Source organism: Macaca thibetana, chromosome 7 (assembly GCF_024542745.1).
Source record: "Macaca thibetana thibetana isolate TM-01 chromosome 7, ASM2454274v1, whole genome shotgun sequence".
In the NCBI taxonomy this organism is placed as follows: domain Eukaryota; kingdom Metazoa; phylum Chordata; class Mammalia; order Primates; family Cercopithecidae; genus Macaca; species Macaca thibetana.
The window spans coordinates 136,072,095-136,091,102 of record NC_065584.1 but is presented as its reverse complement, the minus strand read 5'-3'; the positions used below and the strand labels follow the sequence as shown (position 1 = coordinate 136,091,102).

Below are 19,008 nucleotides of genomic sequence, written 5' to 3'. Positions count from 1 at the left end.
CACAGTGTCTGGCAAGCGCAAGCCCTCAGTCAAAGCTATTTCTCTTTCATCCTTGGTTATGGAATAATCTCCTTTTTTGGGTGTTCTTTCCCTCTGTTTTCCCCATCAAGATCTGCTGAATATAAAGAGGCAGAACCTGTAAGAGCCGCAGGTCAGTGTTGCTAGGTGTAGAAAGCCACCATAGTGTAAGCTGGCCAAGCTATGAGATAGATTTCCACCTGGGCAGGTAGTAGTCAAAAAGCCAAAAAGTCTTGCTGTTTGCCCAGCCTGCCTCTTGGTTTCCAATTCTCATGGCGGGTCCTATTTCCCGCTGTTGCCTTGTTCCTGTGTTTCGCCTTCTTTTCTGTTTTTAGAGGAGTTCCTGTTTCTTGACCTCTATTTATCTCCTTGCCTTCCACTTGGAGATCTGTGCCTTTCTGGTTTTTAACTGCCTGTTGCTTTTAACCATGTCCTTCCTCTTGCCTTTGGGAATTTATAGGCTTCTTCTAACTTCCTGATTGGCACCTTGCGTTTCCTGCTTTTTGTCCTTTGATTCATGTGCCCTCCTTTCTTCTGCTTGCTTATGTGGTCTTTGACTCACTCATCTTGTCTCTTTCTTCGGCATTTTATACCAGGTAGGTTTTGATCCAGGCTTTGTTATGACTTATGGATGCTGCGTGCACCCTGACTTGTAAGTGCTTACCTAGATGATGTGCAAAACATTTAGCAACTGGTATAAAATGGACACTGCCCAGTCAGAATGGTTGTTTATCAACAATGAGAACAGTTGTCCCCATGCACACTGGCTGAATAGCAGCCCAGTTCAAGGGACCTCCTGGTCCTTTCTTAGGGCTTGTGCCTCAGCTTGTCTCCTTTCTCCTCTTGTCCAGGTTTGGCATGGCTGGCCTTGTGCCCTGTTTCATGAGCTCATGTCACTCACAGTCCTGCAGCTGACTTTCTCATCCCCACCCTACCTAACTTTTACTAGGGGAACCCAGGAATACTGATGACACATGTGAAAGAGGTAATAAGTGGGGCAGCTTTGATGCCAAAATAGGATGGCAATTCATAAAAGCAGAAATAGGAAGAAATCACAGCTTTAAGGAAGGTTGTGCTGAAACATGTGACCAAGGCCAAGGAACTCAAAATGGCTTTGGGAGTAAAGGTGGCTATCTCAGTCCATGGAAGAGCCAGAGCAGAAGAGCGCGTCCCATTTTACACAACCACGAAGCCTTAAAGTTATGTAGAATTGACTTTTTGGTGTACTGAAAATAAAAATGGTTCATAGTATACAACAAAGGACTAAGCAGGATAATTTATAGGAAGAAAGATGGGAAATTTAGGTTGAAAAAGTAGACGGATCAAACTGTTATGATCCATTAAAACCAGAAACTGAAATTTGAATTCTAATCTGTAGGTAATGGGAAGCACAAATACTTACAACTTACACATTTAATCATATGTCCTGATCTATCACTCAAAAATGCATTAAAGGCAGTTTCTCAAAGTTGGTTCCATGTAATGACAGTCCCTCAAGATATTTTTCATTTTTTATTTTTGCACGCAGTTTGGGAAACATTACAACATTACATATCCCATCCTATGGACATTCCCACCCCATTTACATCCCCATATACAATGATCATTAACCCATGAAAGGCTCCGAAAGTCAAGAATAAACCAACTTTTCCAGCTTTGCTCAGTGTTTTCCACATCTGGCTAGGCACTTTCTTTTTCTTATAACCCATTAACATTCTACATATTTTGGGGAATACTGATTGAGAGATTCACAGATACACACAGACATTCATGCAAGTAAATATGTATACTTTAAATTAATATTTTCATGTACACATATACACATACAATCCAGGAAAAGCAAAAATATCTTTGCAGCAAGGGATTTGCACCCTACCTAGCTGTCACTATCTCCACATTGTCTTTTACAGCTTTTTTTTCTCGTCTAGGATTCAAAGTTCATACATCCCAGTTCACTGTTGTATCACTTGAGTATTTAATCTACAATAGTTGCCCCCCATTTGCTCTGCTCCATCCCCAAGTCTTTTGGTAGGAACACTACAGAGGTGAAATTATGCCTCCTTATTGCTTCACGATGGGAGACTCACAGTAGATGCTGCTAAACTTGGTCATTTAGTTCCAGTGGTAACCTCCTAATTTCTCCATTGTAAGGATAAATTTTCCCAGAGTAACCTGTGGTGAGATACTTTAAAATAATATGAAAATCCTATTCCCCAACTACCTTTCACTCAAAGGTTTTGGACCAGTTGGTAAGTCCTTGCCTTATTCAACTGTCATGTTAGGGTTTGCAGAGCGCCAAATTTCTGATTTTCTCATTCCTTCTGTTGTGTATTTCTTTTTCAAACAATGATCCATCCGTATGCATCTTCTCTTTAATGTATATATACACTCTGGTTACTTCTTGTTGGGGCTTCCTCCCCCACCACCATGCTGACCACATTTGACCACTCATGCCCAGCCCTAGGGAGCCACTAACCCTTTATCTGCTGATCCCATCACTTCACCTTCAGCAAATTAAAGACAAAAACAAAAACAAACCCCATCACTTTGTTGCCCACCAATGTACAGTTCCTTATAAAAATTAAAATGATTGCAATGCATATTTACTGGGTTAGACTGAAGAGAGTAGACAGAGAAAATCAGTTTTCTCTTAAAAAAATCAGATTACTGAAGCTCTGAAAAATCTTTCCTCCTCACTAGGGCAGAGGCGCTTGTTGTCACAATCAGGCTTTCTGTAGTGCTGTTTGAAACAGAAACACTCTCATCTTCTCAGTTCCCTGAGAGGGGAGAATCTTGGAAGAAGAGAGGTTTACAAATCATTTAGCCCAAACGCCCCACTTTATAGGCAGAGGCCCAGAGAGGTGGAGAGACTTGCCCAGGTCTCTCAGCTCCTGAATGGTCGAGCTAATAGGAGAACCTGGTTTTTGAAACACCTCCCCCGATATTCTTTTCATTCCCTTCCCAAATGCCTCGTGATTCAGATATGTAATGGGCACAGACGAAGCTTCAGCAAGCACGGCCTCCTTCACCGCTAATTTGCATTGTGACGGCATCACCTTCCTACCTCTGAATATTCTAAAAATTCCCATTAGGAGCCTTTTATTATTGTTTTAAAAATTCACCTTCATTTTCGCAGGCCAACAGGGAAAATTTAGGAAGCCTCAATGGAGCACATACTACCATTACTTTAACCAGAAAAGTAATAACAATAATAATAAGGTTCTCGAGGATCCGCACGAGGCCGCTTTCTGGGAGGCTGAAACGCCCTGCGAGTGACAGCTCCAGCGATCTCAGGAAAGACGCCGGCCAGTCCACCCCTCCCCATCGCCTGCTGAACGAGGCAGGGAGATGCATACCGCTCCAGGAGCTCATCAAACATGCACAGGAAGGGGGAAAGTGGGGGAACAAAGCCCGGCGTGGAAGAACACAGCCCCGCAGCCCGGGAGGACAGGAGACCGCGCCCTCCACGCCGCGGCCCAGCGAGCTGCAGAGGCTGCGGCACCGCAGTGCGGGGCGCGGGACCCACACCCCGGCGGGCGCCTGCCGTCCGGGCGCAGCGCCTGGTCTCCCAGAGCAGCCGACCAGGCCGGGAGGCGAGAGGCGAGAGGCGGCCCGGCTCTGCCCGCCCGCCCGGCCGAGCGCCCATGCCGCGGAGCATCCTCCCGCGGGCAGGGAGGGCGCGGCGGCCACAGCGCTGCGGGCCCGGGGGCTGCAGACAGCGGCCGGCCAGAGCAGGCCCCACCCGCCCCCCGGCGCGCTCACCCGTCCGTGCACTCATCCCGGAGCCGGCGGTGCGGGCAGTCAGTCCGTCAGCCCCGGAGGAGCGGGGCCGGGAGAGCAGGGGCGGCGCCGTGGCCGGGGCGAGAGCGGCGATCAACAGGCGGCTCCCGGCCGGGCGCGGCGCCGGGGCGCGCGGCTGCAGCGGAGCAGGCTGGGAAGCGTAGTTCCCGGCGGCGCCTCGCTGCGGCCCCGCTGTCCCCCAGCCCCGCCCTTCCTCGACAGGTGTCCCCTCCCCGAATCGGGGTCTGAACCCCGCCACAGCTCTGCAGGGGAGGAAGCACCTGGGTCGGGGGGAAGCCTGGGCAGGCTCTTTGGAGACGCTTGGGGCTCCGGAGAGCGTGGGTGGCAACGGCTTTCAAGCTTGTGAGGAGCATTCTCGTAAGCGAGCATCCTGACACGGAAGCCGCGTTGAGAGCGGGCTCAGGTACAGACCCCGCCCGCCCCAGGTTTTTCCGGCTGGGCAGAGGCGTGGGAGGGGAGAGTAGTTGGCCAGCCTAGGGATGGAGAGAGGTGAGCGAGGTGAAGGTTAGCAAGGCTCTAGGGTGATGGCGTGAGGGGCTGGAGAGCCCACGCGCAGTGGTGGCTTCACTGAGGTGAGACCAGACGACATAGCCTGTCTGAGCCTTCGCGTCCTCATCTGTAAAACAGGCTTAAAGCTTGAAAAAGTGTTGTGAGGATTAAGCGACCCATAGCACTTAGGGTCTGGCACTTAGTGCATACTCAGTGAAAGTTCCTTCCTTGGGGGTTGTGAGGGAGTTCTTGGGCCGGGAAAGTCCTATATGTCGTGCTAACCTAAAGATAGTTGGACCTCGTTGGGCTGGGTAAATGTTAAAATCCACTGGGTTTGTTAGTCGTTGAGCCGGTTCACTTCATCCCTGAATATACCCTAAGATATTCTCTCTGTCAGATTCTTGAGAGCTCCAAAGATAGAGAAAATAAAGTCAAGTTTCTGAAGCATGACAGTAGAGTGGGATGACAAAGGACAAAGACCAACATTATGAAAATACATGGCATCTAGATTTACCTTCCAGAGGCCTTTTCTAATTAGATGTGGTCTCTCTCTCCTTCTTGAACTTTTGCAGCTTATTTTGAGCGTAACCTTTGCCTATGGGACTTGTCTTGACAGTTTAAGGTCGGTTGAGTTTTGCAAGTTGCTACTATGCAGTGTTTCACATGATGGTGGGATTTGCATTCAGAGATGTGGTGGAGGAAAATGAACCAAAGGGATGGATGCAGCATGGCTGTTGTAATCTCTGTATGAAATTTTAGGCAAAATGTGAAAAGAGGTGAAACAGCTTTATAGTCCGTCTGGCACGAGGTGTGCAGTAATCGTGTGGCCAAAAAAAAAAAGTGCTGCAGAGGAAATTCCATATCTGAAAATGATAACACTGCTTTGCATTTATGAAAATACTTTCCTATTCGTGTTCTTATTTTATTTTTATGAGAACTCTTGTGAGACAGGCAGAGTGAGGGTATTTTTCCCCAATGATAGTTAATAAGAGGCAGAGAGAGGTGATGTGACTTATTCAAGGTTACAGAGGTGGTCAGTAAGCCTGTCTTCTCTCCTTCCCCTGTGGGCACCCCCAGCACTGTCTCCCCTTTGCACATTTCAAAATAGGGCCATACCTTCCCCAGCAGATGGGTTGAACCAGAAAGTAAAGTTAATTCTCTAAAACTCTGGAAACTAGCATGATGAGCACTGGCACGCAGTAGCTGCTGACTGAGAGACCAGTGTCGTTTCTACGAACAATTGTGGTAATGGACTATGCCCTGGGCCTCCTGTCAGAATGACAAATCTGAGCCAGAAAGAGTTAAAGGAAATGGGGGTGTGACCAAATTACCCTAAGTCATGTTCCCAAGTTTTCCTGTACATTTGTTATTCCGAATGTCCTGTGTAACCGACGGGATGCCTTTGACTTTTTTATGTTGTGCATTTGTTACCGTCATAGCCTTCTGTTAAATAAGAACAGGACTGCTTAAGGCTCGAACCAGCAGTTTTCCCAGAGAAAGCTGATAGTAGGCATAAGCTGAAAATAATAAAGCAATTTCATTCATATTGGAAGAAAGAGTGGCAACGGTGCTCAGTAGTGTACGGTATTTCTCTTTGGTTTCCTGTGGTTCCTCACAAGGAAAATGGCTGCATGAGATAAAATGAATAGATTATTCCTGCAGAAACCAGCCATGAAAGGAAGCAGACAGGTGAATGATTTAAGTTAAAGTCATATTTGGCAGGCGAAGCAGAGATACAAGAGCTATACTACAGCCCTAGAGCCATGCTCCAGGAGGATATTGACACCAAAATAAAGTGAGTTGTGAAAAGGAACTTCTGATCAGTCTCTGTCTGTATGATGAGTGTTGGAAACTGGAAGGTGTTCATGGATGAGTGAGGGAAGTAGAACATTTAACCTAGAAGTTAAAACTTAATGGAAAGATATTACCAGTTCCAGTCTGTTTAGCTCTTTACATCTGATGCTTATGTCCTATTTTAAGGAAGAAAGGATGTCAATATGCCAATGACTTATCAGTTGAAACGCATTATCATTTCTGGACCATATCTTGTAGGTGCAACTTTTCTACTTGCTTTTTAGAAGATGAAAATGTAAAATTGAAACAGAACTCCTGGAACTGGAAGGGACTTTACATATCATCTTGTGTAACCATTTCTTCCTGTAAATGAAGCTGATATATTGACTGTAATTGTCACATGACAGAAAGTAAAAAAGTTCAACGTGGCAGTTATAATGAAGTATTTTAATTATTCACAGTGGAATATGTAGCATACCTCATTAGGAACAGGTAGTAGATACTGTTGGTTGTCTATTCAAAATTCAGTCCACCCTTTTCTTCTTCTTTATAGAAGCCTATGTAGGTGTTTACACATTAGGAAAGGTGACTCTATCAGCTTCTGAGGTACACTCTCAAATCTATCATAGACAAGAGGAATGGGATCCTCTTAACTGGCCTCTAAAAGTTTAGTAGTGGACATGTGACCCAGTTCTGGCCATTGTAAAGAGATACAATTAATCTGGGTCTGCCATGTTGTTGTTGAGTCAGTCATCAACCAGCCGCAGTGCTGCCCTTCTTCTGGATTTCTTGTTATATGAGATAATAAACAACCTTATTGTTGAGTCAATTTGAGATGGAGTTTTCTGTTACTTGAAGTTGAAAGCATCCTAAGTGTTAAAGATGAAATGTGAAAGTACATTCTTTGAATGGACTGAAAGACTGCTTCCTAGAGTTGATTAAAAACAACCACCACAAACCACAGGCAATGTGATGGAATATTATCATATAACAGATAACAGCATGGTAACATCAGAGAGTTTGAACCCAGATATTTACTGGCAGATTGACTATGGCCAAGTTTCTGTAACCTCTCTTAAGCCTCATTTTCTTCTTCTTCTTTTTTTTTTTTTGGATACTGTCACCAGGCTGGAGTGCAGTGGTGTGATCTCGGCTCACTGCAACCTCCGCCTCCTGGGTTCAAGTGATTCCCCTGCCTCAGCCTCCTGAGTAGCTGGGACTACAGGCGCTGCCCCCACACCCGGCTAATTCTTTGTATTTTAGTAGAGACAGGGTTTCACCATGTTGGCCAGGATGGTCTCAATCTCCTGACTTTGTGATCCACCTGCCTTGGCCTCCCAAAGTGCTGGGATTACAGGCGTGAGCCACTGCACCTGGCCTTCTTCATCTCTTAAATTGAGGATAATAATACCACATAGGGTTATTAGAAAGACTAAATGAGATAATTTGTGTCAAGGATGCTTCAAAGGATATGGTGGATTGTAAGGACTAAAAGGAGCAGCGACTATGTTGATGAATTATGAATTAAATCGTATGTGTAGTATAATTGACAGCAAACATCTAAAAGCTAATTACTATGTAATCATGATCATGTTAAATGATACCACAGTGATGCAATCAGCAAAATCCAAAATATAGGAAGCTCTACATGACAAACAACTGTTTCTTCAATAAATAAATTGCAAGAAAAATAAAAGGAGAGAAAGCTTATAGACACACAGAAATTCAAGAGACAAATAACAAAATGTACTGTGTGATCTTAATTTGAAAAAACAGCTGTTAAAATTTCACATTAATGAGACAATTGGGGAAAGTGTGAACACAGAATATTTGATTATATTAAAGACTGTTTTTAAAAATTATTATTATTATTTTGAGACAGAGTTTTGCTCCTGTTGCCCAGGCTGGAGTGCGATGGCGCAATCTTGGCTCACCTCAGCCTCCACCTCCCGGGTTCAAGTGATTCTCCTGACTCTGCCTACCAAGTAGCTGGGATTACAGTCATGCACCACCACGCCTGGCTAATTTAGTATTTTTAGTAGAGACGGGGTTTCTCCATGTTGGTCAGGCTGGTCTCAAACTCCTGACCTCAGGTGATCCACCTGCCTTGGCCTCCCAAAGTGCCGGGATTACAGTTTTTTTTTTTTTTTTTTTTTTTTTTTTTTTTTTTTGTTGTTGTTGTTTGTTGTTGTTGTTTTGAGACAGAGTCTTACTCTGTTGCCCAGGCTGGAGTGCAGTGGCGTGATCTCGGTTCACTGTAACCTCTGCCTCCTGGGTTCAAGCAATTCTCATGTCTCAGCCTCCCCAGTAGCTGGGACTACAGGCGTGTGCCACCACGCCTGGCTAATTTTCGTATTTTTTTTTTTTTTTAGTAGAGACAGGGTTTCACCATGTTGGCTAGGCTGGTCGTGAACACCTGACCTCAAGTGATCTGCCTGCCTTGGCTTCTCAAAGGGTTGGGATTATAGGCATGAGCCACTGCACCTGGACTAAGGTGTTATTTAAAAATTTTTTTGGATGTGATAACAGTATCATGATTATTTTTTTGAAGAGTCCTTACTTTTTGGAGCAATAAACTGATTATTTACAGAAGAAATAATATCAGGAATTTACTTTAAAAATTATCCCGTGTGGGAGATGGGGTAGATTGGTGGGGTGGGGTTTAGATGAAATGATTGGCCGTGAGTTGATAATGGTTGAAGCTGAGTGATGGAGCTTTATTAAACCATTCTCTCTCTCTCTCTCTCTCTCTAAATACAGTTTTGTTAAGACATATTTCACATATCATAAATTCACCTTTTAAAAATGCACAGTTCAATGGTTTTTAGTATATTCACAGAGTTGTGTAACTATCACCCAATCTATTATAACTTTAGAACGTTTTCAAAACTCCAGAAGAAACCTCAAACATGTTAGCACTCACTCCTCATTCCCCTTACACACCCAGACCCTGGCAATCACAAATTTATTTTTTGTCTTCTCTAGATTTGCTTATTCTGGGACATGTCACGTAAATGGAATCATACAACATGTTGTATTTTATGACTGGCTTCTTTCCCTAATTATAATATTTTTAGGGTTCATTCATGTTGTAATACATATTAGTACTTTATTCTTTTTTATGGCCAAATAAATTCATTGTATGGATAGACCACATTTTGTTCACCTGTTCATCAGTTAATGGACATTTAGACTGCTTCCACATTTTGGCTGTTATGAATAATGTTGCTATGCACACTCATATACAATTTTTTGTAAAAGTGTGTTTTTATTTCTCTTGGGTATATATCTAGGAGTGCAATTGCTGTGTCATATGGTAACTTTATATGAAGCATTTTGAGGGACCACCAAACTGTTTTCCAAAGTAGCTGCACCATTTTACATTCTAACCAGCAATGGGTGAAAATTCCAATTTCTCCACATCCTCGCTAACACTCGTTAATGCCTTTTTAAAATTACAGCCATCCTAGTGAGTGTGCAGTAGTATCTCATTGTGATTGTAATGATTTCCCTAATAACTAACGATGTTGAACATGTTTTCGTGTGCTTACTTGCCATTTTATATCTTCTTTGGAGAAATGTCTATTCAAATCCTTTGCCTATTTTATTTTTTAGTTGGACTATTTGTCTTATTGCTATTGATATATAAAAGTTCTTTATATGTTCTAGACACAAGTCCCTTATCAGATATGTGATTTGCAAATGTTTTCTCCCATTCTGTTTGTTTGTGTGTGTGTGTGTGTGTGTGTGTGTGTGTATGTAACTTTCTGGATGGTGTTCATTGGTAAACATCCTTTATTAGTTTGAGGGAATTCCTGTTTATTCCCACTTTGTTGAATGTTCTTATAACAAAAGGGTGCTGGATTTCATCAAAGAGTTTTTCTGTGTCTGTTGTGAGGGTCCTCTGGATTGTTTTTCCCTTTATTCTTTTAATATATTGTAATACATTGATTTTCAGGTGTTAAATTTACCAATAATTCCTGGGATAAATCCCAGTTGGTCATGGTAGATAATCCTTTCTACATGTTGCAAGATTTAGTTTGCTAGTATTTTGTTGAGAATTTTTGTGTCTACATTCGTAAGAAGTATTAGTCTATAGTTTTCTTTTTCTTATTATGTCTTTGGTTTTGGTACTAAGGTAATACTGGCACTATAAAATGAGTTAGAAAGTGTTCTTCTATGTTTTGGAAGTGTTTGCAAAAGATTAATATTAGTTTTTCTTTAAATGTTTGGTACAAATCATCAATGAAGCTATCTAGGTCTTGGCTTTTCTTTGTTGGAGGTTTAAAAATGACAAATTCAATCTCTGCTTGTTCTACGTCTATTCAGATTGTGTATTTCTTCTTGAGTCAGTTTTGTTAGTTTATGTCTTTCTAGGAATTCATTCACTTTATTTATCTAATTTGTTGTCATACAGTTGTTCATAACATTCTTTATTATCCTTTTTATTTCTCTAAGATCAGTAGTAATATCCTCTTTTTTATTTCTGATTTTAGTAATTTGAATCTTCTCTCTTTTTTTTTCTTGGTCAGTCTAGGTAAAGGTTTGTCAATTTTGTCGATCTTTTCAAAGAATACACTTTTGGATTTGTTGACTTTCTTGTTGTTTTTCTAGTCTCTATTTCATTTATCATAACTCAGATGGTTGAGCTGGTGAATTCTATGAAACATTTAAGGAAGAATGATACTAATTCTCCACAATCTCTTTCAGAAAACAGAAGCAGAGGGAACACTTCTTAACTAATTCTATAATGCCAGCACTGCTCCAATACCAAAACCAGACAAAAATATTACAAGAAAAGAAAATTACAGGCCAATATCTCTCATGAATATACATGTAAAAGTCCTCAACAAAATATTAAAAAATTGAATCCAACATTTGATAAAAAGAATTATGCTTGCAGTGAGCTGAGATCCGGCCACTGCACTCCAGCCTGGGCGACAGAGCGAGACTCCGTCTCAAAAAAAAAAAAAAAAAAAAGAATTATATGCCACAATCAAGTAGGATTAATTCCAGGTAAACAAGGCTGGTTCAACATTCAAAAATTAATTAATATAATGTATTGCATCAACAGGCTAAAGAGGAAAAATGTCATATGATTATATCAATAGATGCAGAAAAAACTTTTGACATAATTCAACATCTGTTCATGCCAAAAAGTCCTCAGCAAACTGAGAACAGAGGGGTACTTCCTCAATTTGATAAAGAACATCTATGAAAACCTCTACAGCCAACATTATATTTAATGGTGAGAAGCTAGATGCTTTTCCCCCAAGATTGGAAACAAGGTAAGGGTATCCCCTGCCACCCTCTATTCAACATTGTATTGGAAGTCCTAGCAGATGCAATAAGACAATAAGGGGGAAAAGGGATCTACGGATTGAGAAGGAAGAAATAAAACTGTCTTTGTTCATAGATAACATGATTATCTATGTAGAAAATCCCAAAGAATTGTCCAAAAAGCCCCAAAACCCTCCCAAAACAAAAAATCCAAACTCTGGAACAAATGACTGATTATAACAAGATTGTAGGATACAAGATTATTATAGAAAAAACAACTGCTTTCCTGTAATTGGAATTTGAAATTAAAAGCGCAATGTCTCTTACATTAGCACCAAAAAAGAAAAAAGGAAACAGAGAGAAACAAATAAATACTTAGGTATACATACAATATCTATGTGAGGAAAACAACAAAACTGATGAGAGAAATAAAAGAAGATATGAATAAATGGAGAGGTATTCCATGTTCACAGATAGGAAGGCTCAATTCTTCACAATTTGATCTATTGATTCAATGCAATCCCAGTCAAAATCACAAGTTATTTTGTGGATATTGGCAAATTGATTCCAAAGTTTGTATGGAAAGGTAAAAGGCTTAGAAATGCCAATGCCATACTGAAGAAGAACAAATTCAGAGGACTTACCCAACTTTAAGACTCACTATAAAGCTACAGTAATAAAGACACTGTAGTATTTGTGAAACAATAGACAGTTAGATCTATGGAACAGTACAGAATGTCCAGAAATAGATGCACACAAATATAGTTAACTGATTCTTGACAAAGGAGCAAAAGCAACTTAATAGAGAAAAAATAGTCTTTTCAGCAAATGTTGCTGAAATAACTAGACATCCACATGTAAAACAATGAATCTAAACACAGACCTTATACTGTTCACAAAAATTAACTCAAGATGAATCAGCCTGCTGGGTGCAGTGGTGCTTGCTTGTACTCCCAGCTACTCAAAAGACTGAGGTGGGAAGATGGTTTGACCCCAGGAATTTGAGACCAGACTGGGCAATAAAGTGAGATCCCATCTCAAAAAAAGGAGGGGGAAATGCATTGATCACAGAAGTAAATGTAAAACACAAAACTATAAAACTTCTAGAAAATAACATAGAATATCTAGGTTGTACTTTTATAAGCAACACCAAAAGTATGATCCATGAAAGACAAAATGGAAGTTCTCAAGTTAGAAACATGTATGTATGTGTGTATGTATGTATGTATTTTTGAGTCAGAGTCTCACTGTGTCCCCCAGGCTGGAGTGCAGTGGGGCGATCATGGCTCATTGCAGCCTCGAACTCCTGGTCTCAAGCAATCTTCCCATCTCTGCCTTGTGAGTAGTTGAGACTACAGGCATATACCACCACAACTAGCTAAGTCTTTCTATTTTTTTGTAGAGACCAAAAAGTGTGACTATTTTGGCCAGGCTGGTCTCAAACTCCTGACCTCAAGGAATTCTCCTGCCTCAACCTCTTAAAGTGCTGGGATTACAGGCATGAGCCACTGCACCCAGCGAGTAAGTTGGCCTTTATTGAAGTTAAAAACTGCTGCTCTGAGAAAGACTCTGTTAAAAGATTTAAAAGGCAAGCCACAGACTGGGAAACAATTATTTAAAAACTACGTATCTGCTAAAGGACTTATATTCAAAATATACAAAGAGCTCCCCAAAACTCAACATGATACATGTTACAACATGGATGAACCTTGAAAACATTATGTTAAGTAAAATAAGGCAGACACAAAAGGAAAAATATTGTATGCTTCCACTTATGAACTATCTACAAGAGTCAAATTAATAAGACCGAAAGTAGTTTAGAGGTGACCAGGGACTGAGGAAGGCAGGAATGTGGTTATTGCTCAATGGTTAAAAATTTCTTTTTGAATCCCAGCACTTTGGGAGGCTGAGGTGGGTAGATGACCTGAGGTCGGGAGTTCAAGTCCAGTTTGGTCAACATGGTGAAACCCCGTCTCTACTAAAAATACAAATTTTAGCTAGGTGTGGTGGTGCACACCTGTAATCTCAGCTACTTGAGAGGCTGAGGCATGAAAATTGCTTGAACTTGGGAAGCGGAGGTTGCAGTGAGTGGAGATTGCACCATTGCACTCCAGCCAGGGTGACAGAGTGAGACTCTGTCTCAAAAAAAAAAATTCTTTTTGGAGTGATGACAAACTTTTGGAAATGGTGATAGTTGCATAACATTGTGAATATGTGTGTGTGTGTGTGTATATATATGTGTGTGTGTGTGTGTGTGTGTGTGTGTGTGTGTATTTATTTTTTTGAGATAGAGTCTCCCTCTGTCACCCAGCCTGGAGTGCAGTGTTGTGATCTCGGGTCACTGCAACCTCCACCTCCCAAGTTCAAGCAATTCTTGTGCCTCAGCCTCCCAAGTGTCTGGGATTACAGGCACCTGCCACCACACCTGGCTAATTTTTGTAGTTTTAGTATAAATGGGCTTTCGCAGTGTTGGCCAGGCTGGTCTTGAACTCCTGGCCTTAAGCAATTCACCTGCCTTCGCCTTCCAAAGTGCTGGAATAACAGGCAAGAGCCACCACCCGGGTCATGAATATATTTAATGTTACTGAATTGTATGCTTAAAAATAGTTAAAATGGTGAATTTTGTGTCAGGTACATTTGTCACAATTCAAGAAATTAGTAATGTAATATAAATATGCAGAAAAGCATTGAATTATACACTTTAAATGGATTAATTATGTCATGTGTGAATTATATGATTTTGGTATCTTGTTTAAAAAATCTTTTGCTATCCCAAGGTTATAAAAATATTGTTGCAAAAGCATTAAAGTTTGCTTTTCCCAATTCTGTCTTTAATCAATCTATAATTGATTTTGATGTATAGTATAAGGCAGGGATCTAATTTCATCTTCTCTCACAGAAAACTAATTGTTCCAGCAACATTTATTGAATACATAACTTTATGTCTGTTATAGATTAAGTTCTCCAATGTATTTGAATCTGTTTACTGGCTTACTTCATTGTCCCTTTGTTATGTTTTTCTGTCTCAGCACCAGTCCCACATTGCTTTAGTTCTCATAGTTTTTAAGTATTGATGGCTATGACGGTAACCCTCTTTCCTAATTCTTCTTCAGGAATGCCTTGGCTCTTGTTAGTGCTTTATCTTTCATATGAATTTCAGGATAACTCTGTCATGCCCTTTGAAGAATCCTATAGAAATTTTGTTTGGAATTATAACGAATTTAACATTAGTTTGGAAAGAAAATGATGTTTTCATTATTTTGCATTTCCCATTCACAAACATGGTATATCTCTGCTTTTATTTATATTTCTTTTATGTACTTCAAAAAAGTTTTATATTTTCCATACAAGGCACACTTTTCTTTCTTTTATTTTTTATCTTTTTATTTGTTTATTACCTTAAAATTTTTTTGCTCCTACTCCACCAGGAACAATTTTATTTTGTTAAATTTATTACTAGGTATTTTTGATGGTATCTGGAATGTCATCTTTTTCACACTTATATTTTCTTATTGAGTCATGCAATTGATGTTTGTATATTGATCTTGTATCTTGTAACTTTGGTGAACTCTTGTTTGAGCAGTTCTAATGTAGTCATTATCTGTGTTGCCTGTAAACATTTTAGTATTGGCTACTATCTGTAAACAACAGTTTGTTTATTTCTTTTCAATCTTCATTTTCCTTTCTTCTTTTTAAAATTGCATTGGCAAAGACCTTCAAAACAATGTTAAATAGAGGCAGTAATAGGCTTCCTTTTCTTACCCTTCCCTTCAAAGGAAATGCTTTTAATGTTTCATCATTAATTGTGATGAACTATGTTGTAGGTAGATACATATTAAAACAATTTTGAAGTTCTGGTTTAAGAAGGAAAACAATGAACATCTAATAACACCTCATGTAACCCAGTTCTTTAAAACAAAACAAAACAAAATAAATAAACAAAACAGGGCCAGACATGGTGGCTTAGGCCTGTAATCCCAGCACTTTGGAAGGCCGAGGCTGATCGATCACTTGAGATTAGAAGTTTGAGAGAAGCCTGGCCAACATGATGAAACCCCATCCCTACTAAAAAGACAAAAAATTAGCCAGGCATAGTGGCGCACACCTGTAGTCCCAGCTATTCAGGAGGCTGAGGCAGGACAATTGTTTGAACCTGGGAGGCAGAGGTTGCAGTCAACTGAGATCACACCACTGCACTCCAACCTTGGCAACAGAGCAAGACTATCTCAAAACAAACAAACAAAGAAAACCCCAAAGCCAAACCAAAACAAAAAACCCCAGGGTCTCCCTGTGTTGCCGAGGCTGGAGTGCAGTGGCGTGATCTCTGCTTAGTGCAGAGATCGCCTTCTGGGCTTAAACGATCCTCCTATCTCAGTTTCTCAGGTAGCTGGAACTACAGGAGTATGCCACATGCCCGATTAACTTTTGTATTTTTTGTAGAAATGGATCTCACTATGTTGCCTAAGCTGGTCTTGAACTCCTGGGCTCAAGTGATCCTCTTTCCTTAGACTCCCGAAGTGCTGGAATGGGCCACTGCGCCAGCTCAGTTCTTTCAGATAAAAACTTTCACTCATGCAGTAAACTTTTTCTTAGTGGAAAACATTATATGCTATCTCATTCCTAGATTGTAAACTCTTTGAAGGAAGACACTTCTTTCTTGAAACATTACCAGATCTTGTCTATATATTGAGACAGATTCTGCCTCTCTCTTGGGTCCTGAAATGGACACACAAGATACCACCGAAAAGTTCATGCGTGGCAGACTTATGCTAAAACAATCCAAACTAGCATTCAGGATCTTTTTACTACACTTCAATTCAACCACTTATGATTATGTTTTTTTTTTTTTTTTTTTTTTTTTTTTTTTTCCCACTGAGCTAGGCACTGCTGGAGCTAAAAAGATGAGTAAGACCCAGTTATGCCTCCCAGGAGCATGTATCTGTTGGAGGAGATAAGACAAGCTCATGCATGTACATGCAAGTACAAACACAAAACACAGAGAGTTAAATACTAAACCAGAAGTATTAATACAAACCTCTTGGAGTTCAAAGATGAAACAATAACGGTTGGGTAGGTGGGAAAAAGGGACCATTGGGAAGAATTAGGAAAAAATCTCATGGAGGATGTATCATTTGAAACAGAACTTAAAGATTTAAAAAATGTAGTAGAGGGTACTGGAAGAGTGTTACTATTGGAAGGAATAACATGCAAGGTATGAAAGTAGGAACAAGGAGGCCAGTTTCAGAGGCTCTGTTTGGCAGGAATATGTGGAGTATACAGAATAAGTTATAGATGGGGTATGGTCAGAACATGAATAATAAAAATAGAAATAATAGCTTGAACGCCAATGTAGGTTTTTAGTAATGCTGTTGTCCCCAGAGAGCCATTGTAGGAGTTTTGAGTGGGATGGTGATGTGGAAGCTTGCTCCTGTCCCATCCTTTGTCTCCTGAGCAGTATTAGCTTTGCCTCTGTCCAGCACAGCAACATACCAAAACTTCAGCCAACGAATCAAACCTCCTGGCTCCGGACCTTCCTACAAGGTACCTCTTCTTGGAGAGCTGTCCAAAATACAACAGAAACCAGGCACTAGATGCTAGTAAATGTGTACAGTGTGTTGAAAGGGTGTTCAAAAGTAGACGGTGTTCAGATGAAGAGTACAGATAAGAGGTCTTTGGTGGTTATAATATTAATAGCAATACGGGGCAGGGAGTTGCGATTTCAGGGTGTCCAAGAATAAACTGACGAAAAGAAGATGAATGCAGATAGTAAATTCCAACTACTGAGCCAGAAGAATGAATTGTATGTGGCCAGGCTTTTGAGGCAGCCAGGACTTAAATTGGCACTAGTGTACAAAGTGTGAAACCCGAACAACTAGGGGGTTATTTTGAGGCCACCCATTAGGCCTTAGAAGTAGTATCCCTCCTAGTGCAATTTGGAAAGGACTGAGCTCTGCGGCTATTAAGATGGCCCTGGAGAAGCTGTCTGTGTGTGTCTGATGATCTTAAGTTTTTCTGTGACGTGGACTTTGAGGTCACCGGGGTAGGGGGAGGGAAGTACCCTTGGCATTGGCAGAGCTTGAAGGTCTGAGCTGGTTCCTGCTGGGGAATAAATAAAGGAGGCAGAGCAAAGCTTTTTTTTTTGGCCGTGGCCAGGGCAGGGTTCTGTCGGGGCTCTATCAGCATGGAGCAGGGGTCCACCTGGGGCGGAGGACGCCTGCAGATGGGCCTCCCTTAGCCCCCACGGCCGCGGGCTTCAGCGCGCCCCCGCTCCCTCGCTCCGCAGGGTCTCCCCGGTACCGGCAGGCCGCAGTGGGAGCTGCTTTCGCTCTTCCCCTTGCGGGTGCGTGTGCCGCGGACGCCCCGGCAGGCAGGACGCGGAGGAGGAGGCGGCCGCCATGCCCGGCCTGCGGCTCCCCGCCTCGGCTTCCCGCCCGCCGCCCCCGCGGAACGGCCTGCTGCAGCCCCTGTGAGGAGGAAGAGGCGGCAGCGGCGGCGGCGGAGGAGGAGGAGGCACCACCCCCTTGGCAAGCTCCCCGACCCGGCGGCCTCGGCAGGACCCATGGCGGATTCCTCGCCCGCACTATCCCTGCGGGAAGGCGGCCCCCGCGCGCCGCGGCCCTCGGCCCCCTCGCCGCCGCCGCGCTCGCGTTCCGGCTCCGAGTCCGAGGAGGCCGAGCTGTCGCTGAGCCTGGCCCGCACCAAGACCCGCTCGTACGGCAGCACCGCCAGCGTGCGGGCTCCGCTGGGCGCCGGCGTCATCGAGCGCCATGTGGAGCACCGGGTCCGCGCGGGCGATACGCTGCAGGGCATCGCGCTCAAGTACGGTGTCACGGTGAGCAGGGCGCGCCGCCGCGGCCCGGGCTGGCAGCTCCCGCGCGGGAGGCGGTGCGGCTCGGGGTGCGGGTGGGGGTGAGGGTGGGACTGCGGGTGGGGGTTTGGGGGATAGGGAGTCGTAGGGACGGCCGTGAGTCTTCGGGCGACTCGGCTCCCAGGGCTCGCTCGGCGCGCGCTGCTGGCCACCGCAGTGGTCGCCCAAGCTGGTCCTGCAGCCGGTGGGGCGGGTCGCCAGGGCTCCCTCCCTAGGTAGCTGCATCCAGTTCCCGGGGCCCCGCCCAGGCTCAGACTAGATCTGTCGCGTGAGGGAGGCCAAAGAGTACTAGGGCTTTGGCATCCCCGGGAACCACTTCCACCCGATTTGCAGTCCCCATCACTCCACTCTATATTTACGCAAAGCCCAACTGAGGTGAATTTTGTTGTCTGTGAAAACAAGCTCCGTGATGAGTCAGGAATGGTGCAGTTGTTCCTACTGGGTGGTTCTGGTGCTATTGATTATGCTTCTTTATGTAGAAGTGAAATTACACCCTCTGGGCTCACTGGCAACCGCGAATGTGACACCTGTCGCTAAGCAGCAGCCAAGAACTGTGGTGTAGGTGAGCTGGAGGGCTGCGTTTATTACAAATTTATAAGTGTGTGTGTCTTGGGTGTATTGCATTACACCTCTGGGAAGAACATGGAAACCTGAGGGAACAAATTGTTTCATTAAAATTACTTATAATTAACTGTGAGCTATGTGATGGCCTTTTAACATTTGGGCTTTGTATCAGTTTTCAGTGTTCTTTCTCGAAG

At 42.8% G+C, this 19,008-nt stretch overlaps 2 protein-coding genes across 4 annotated transcripts in view; one reads left to right on the top strand and one right to left on the bottom strand.

Annotated features, from left to right (window-relative positions):
* TMOD2 (tropomodulin 2) overlaps positions 1–3,932 on the bottom strand; it is a 66,102-nt gene extending 62,170 nt beyond the window's left edge. The window contains exon 1 of one of the 2 annotated variants that reach the window (XM_050797944.1): positions 3,781–3,932. The gene's annotated coding sequence lies outside the window, so the exon portion shown is untranslated. The remainder of the gene's footprint in view (positions 1–3,780) is intronic. The other variant, XM_050797945.1, reaches the window with a different exon arrangement.
* The window catches only part of LYSMD2 (LysM domain containing 2), a 133,344-nt gene that overhangs the window by 100,204 nt on the left and 14,132 nt on the right, over positions 1–19,008 (top strand). Inside the window, exon 2 of one of the 2 annotated variants that reach the window (XM_050797948.1) lies at positions 17,918–18,214. In XM_050797948.1, coding sequence (XP_050653905.1) covers positions 17,942–18,214 — 273 coding nt within the window. In that variant the 5' untranslated portion in view covers positions 17,918–17,941. Of the gene's footprint in view, positions 1–3,907; positions 4,223–17,917; positions 18,215–19,008 lie in introns of those variants that run through there. The other variant, XM_050797949.1, reaches the window with a different exon arrangement.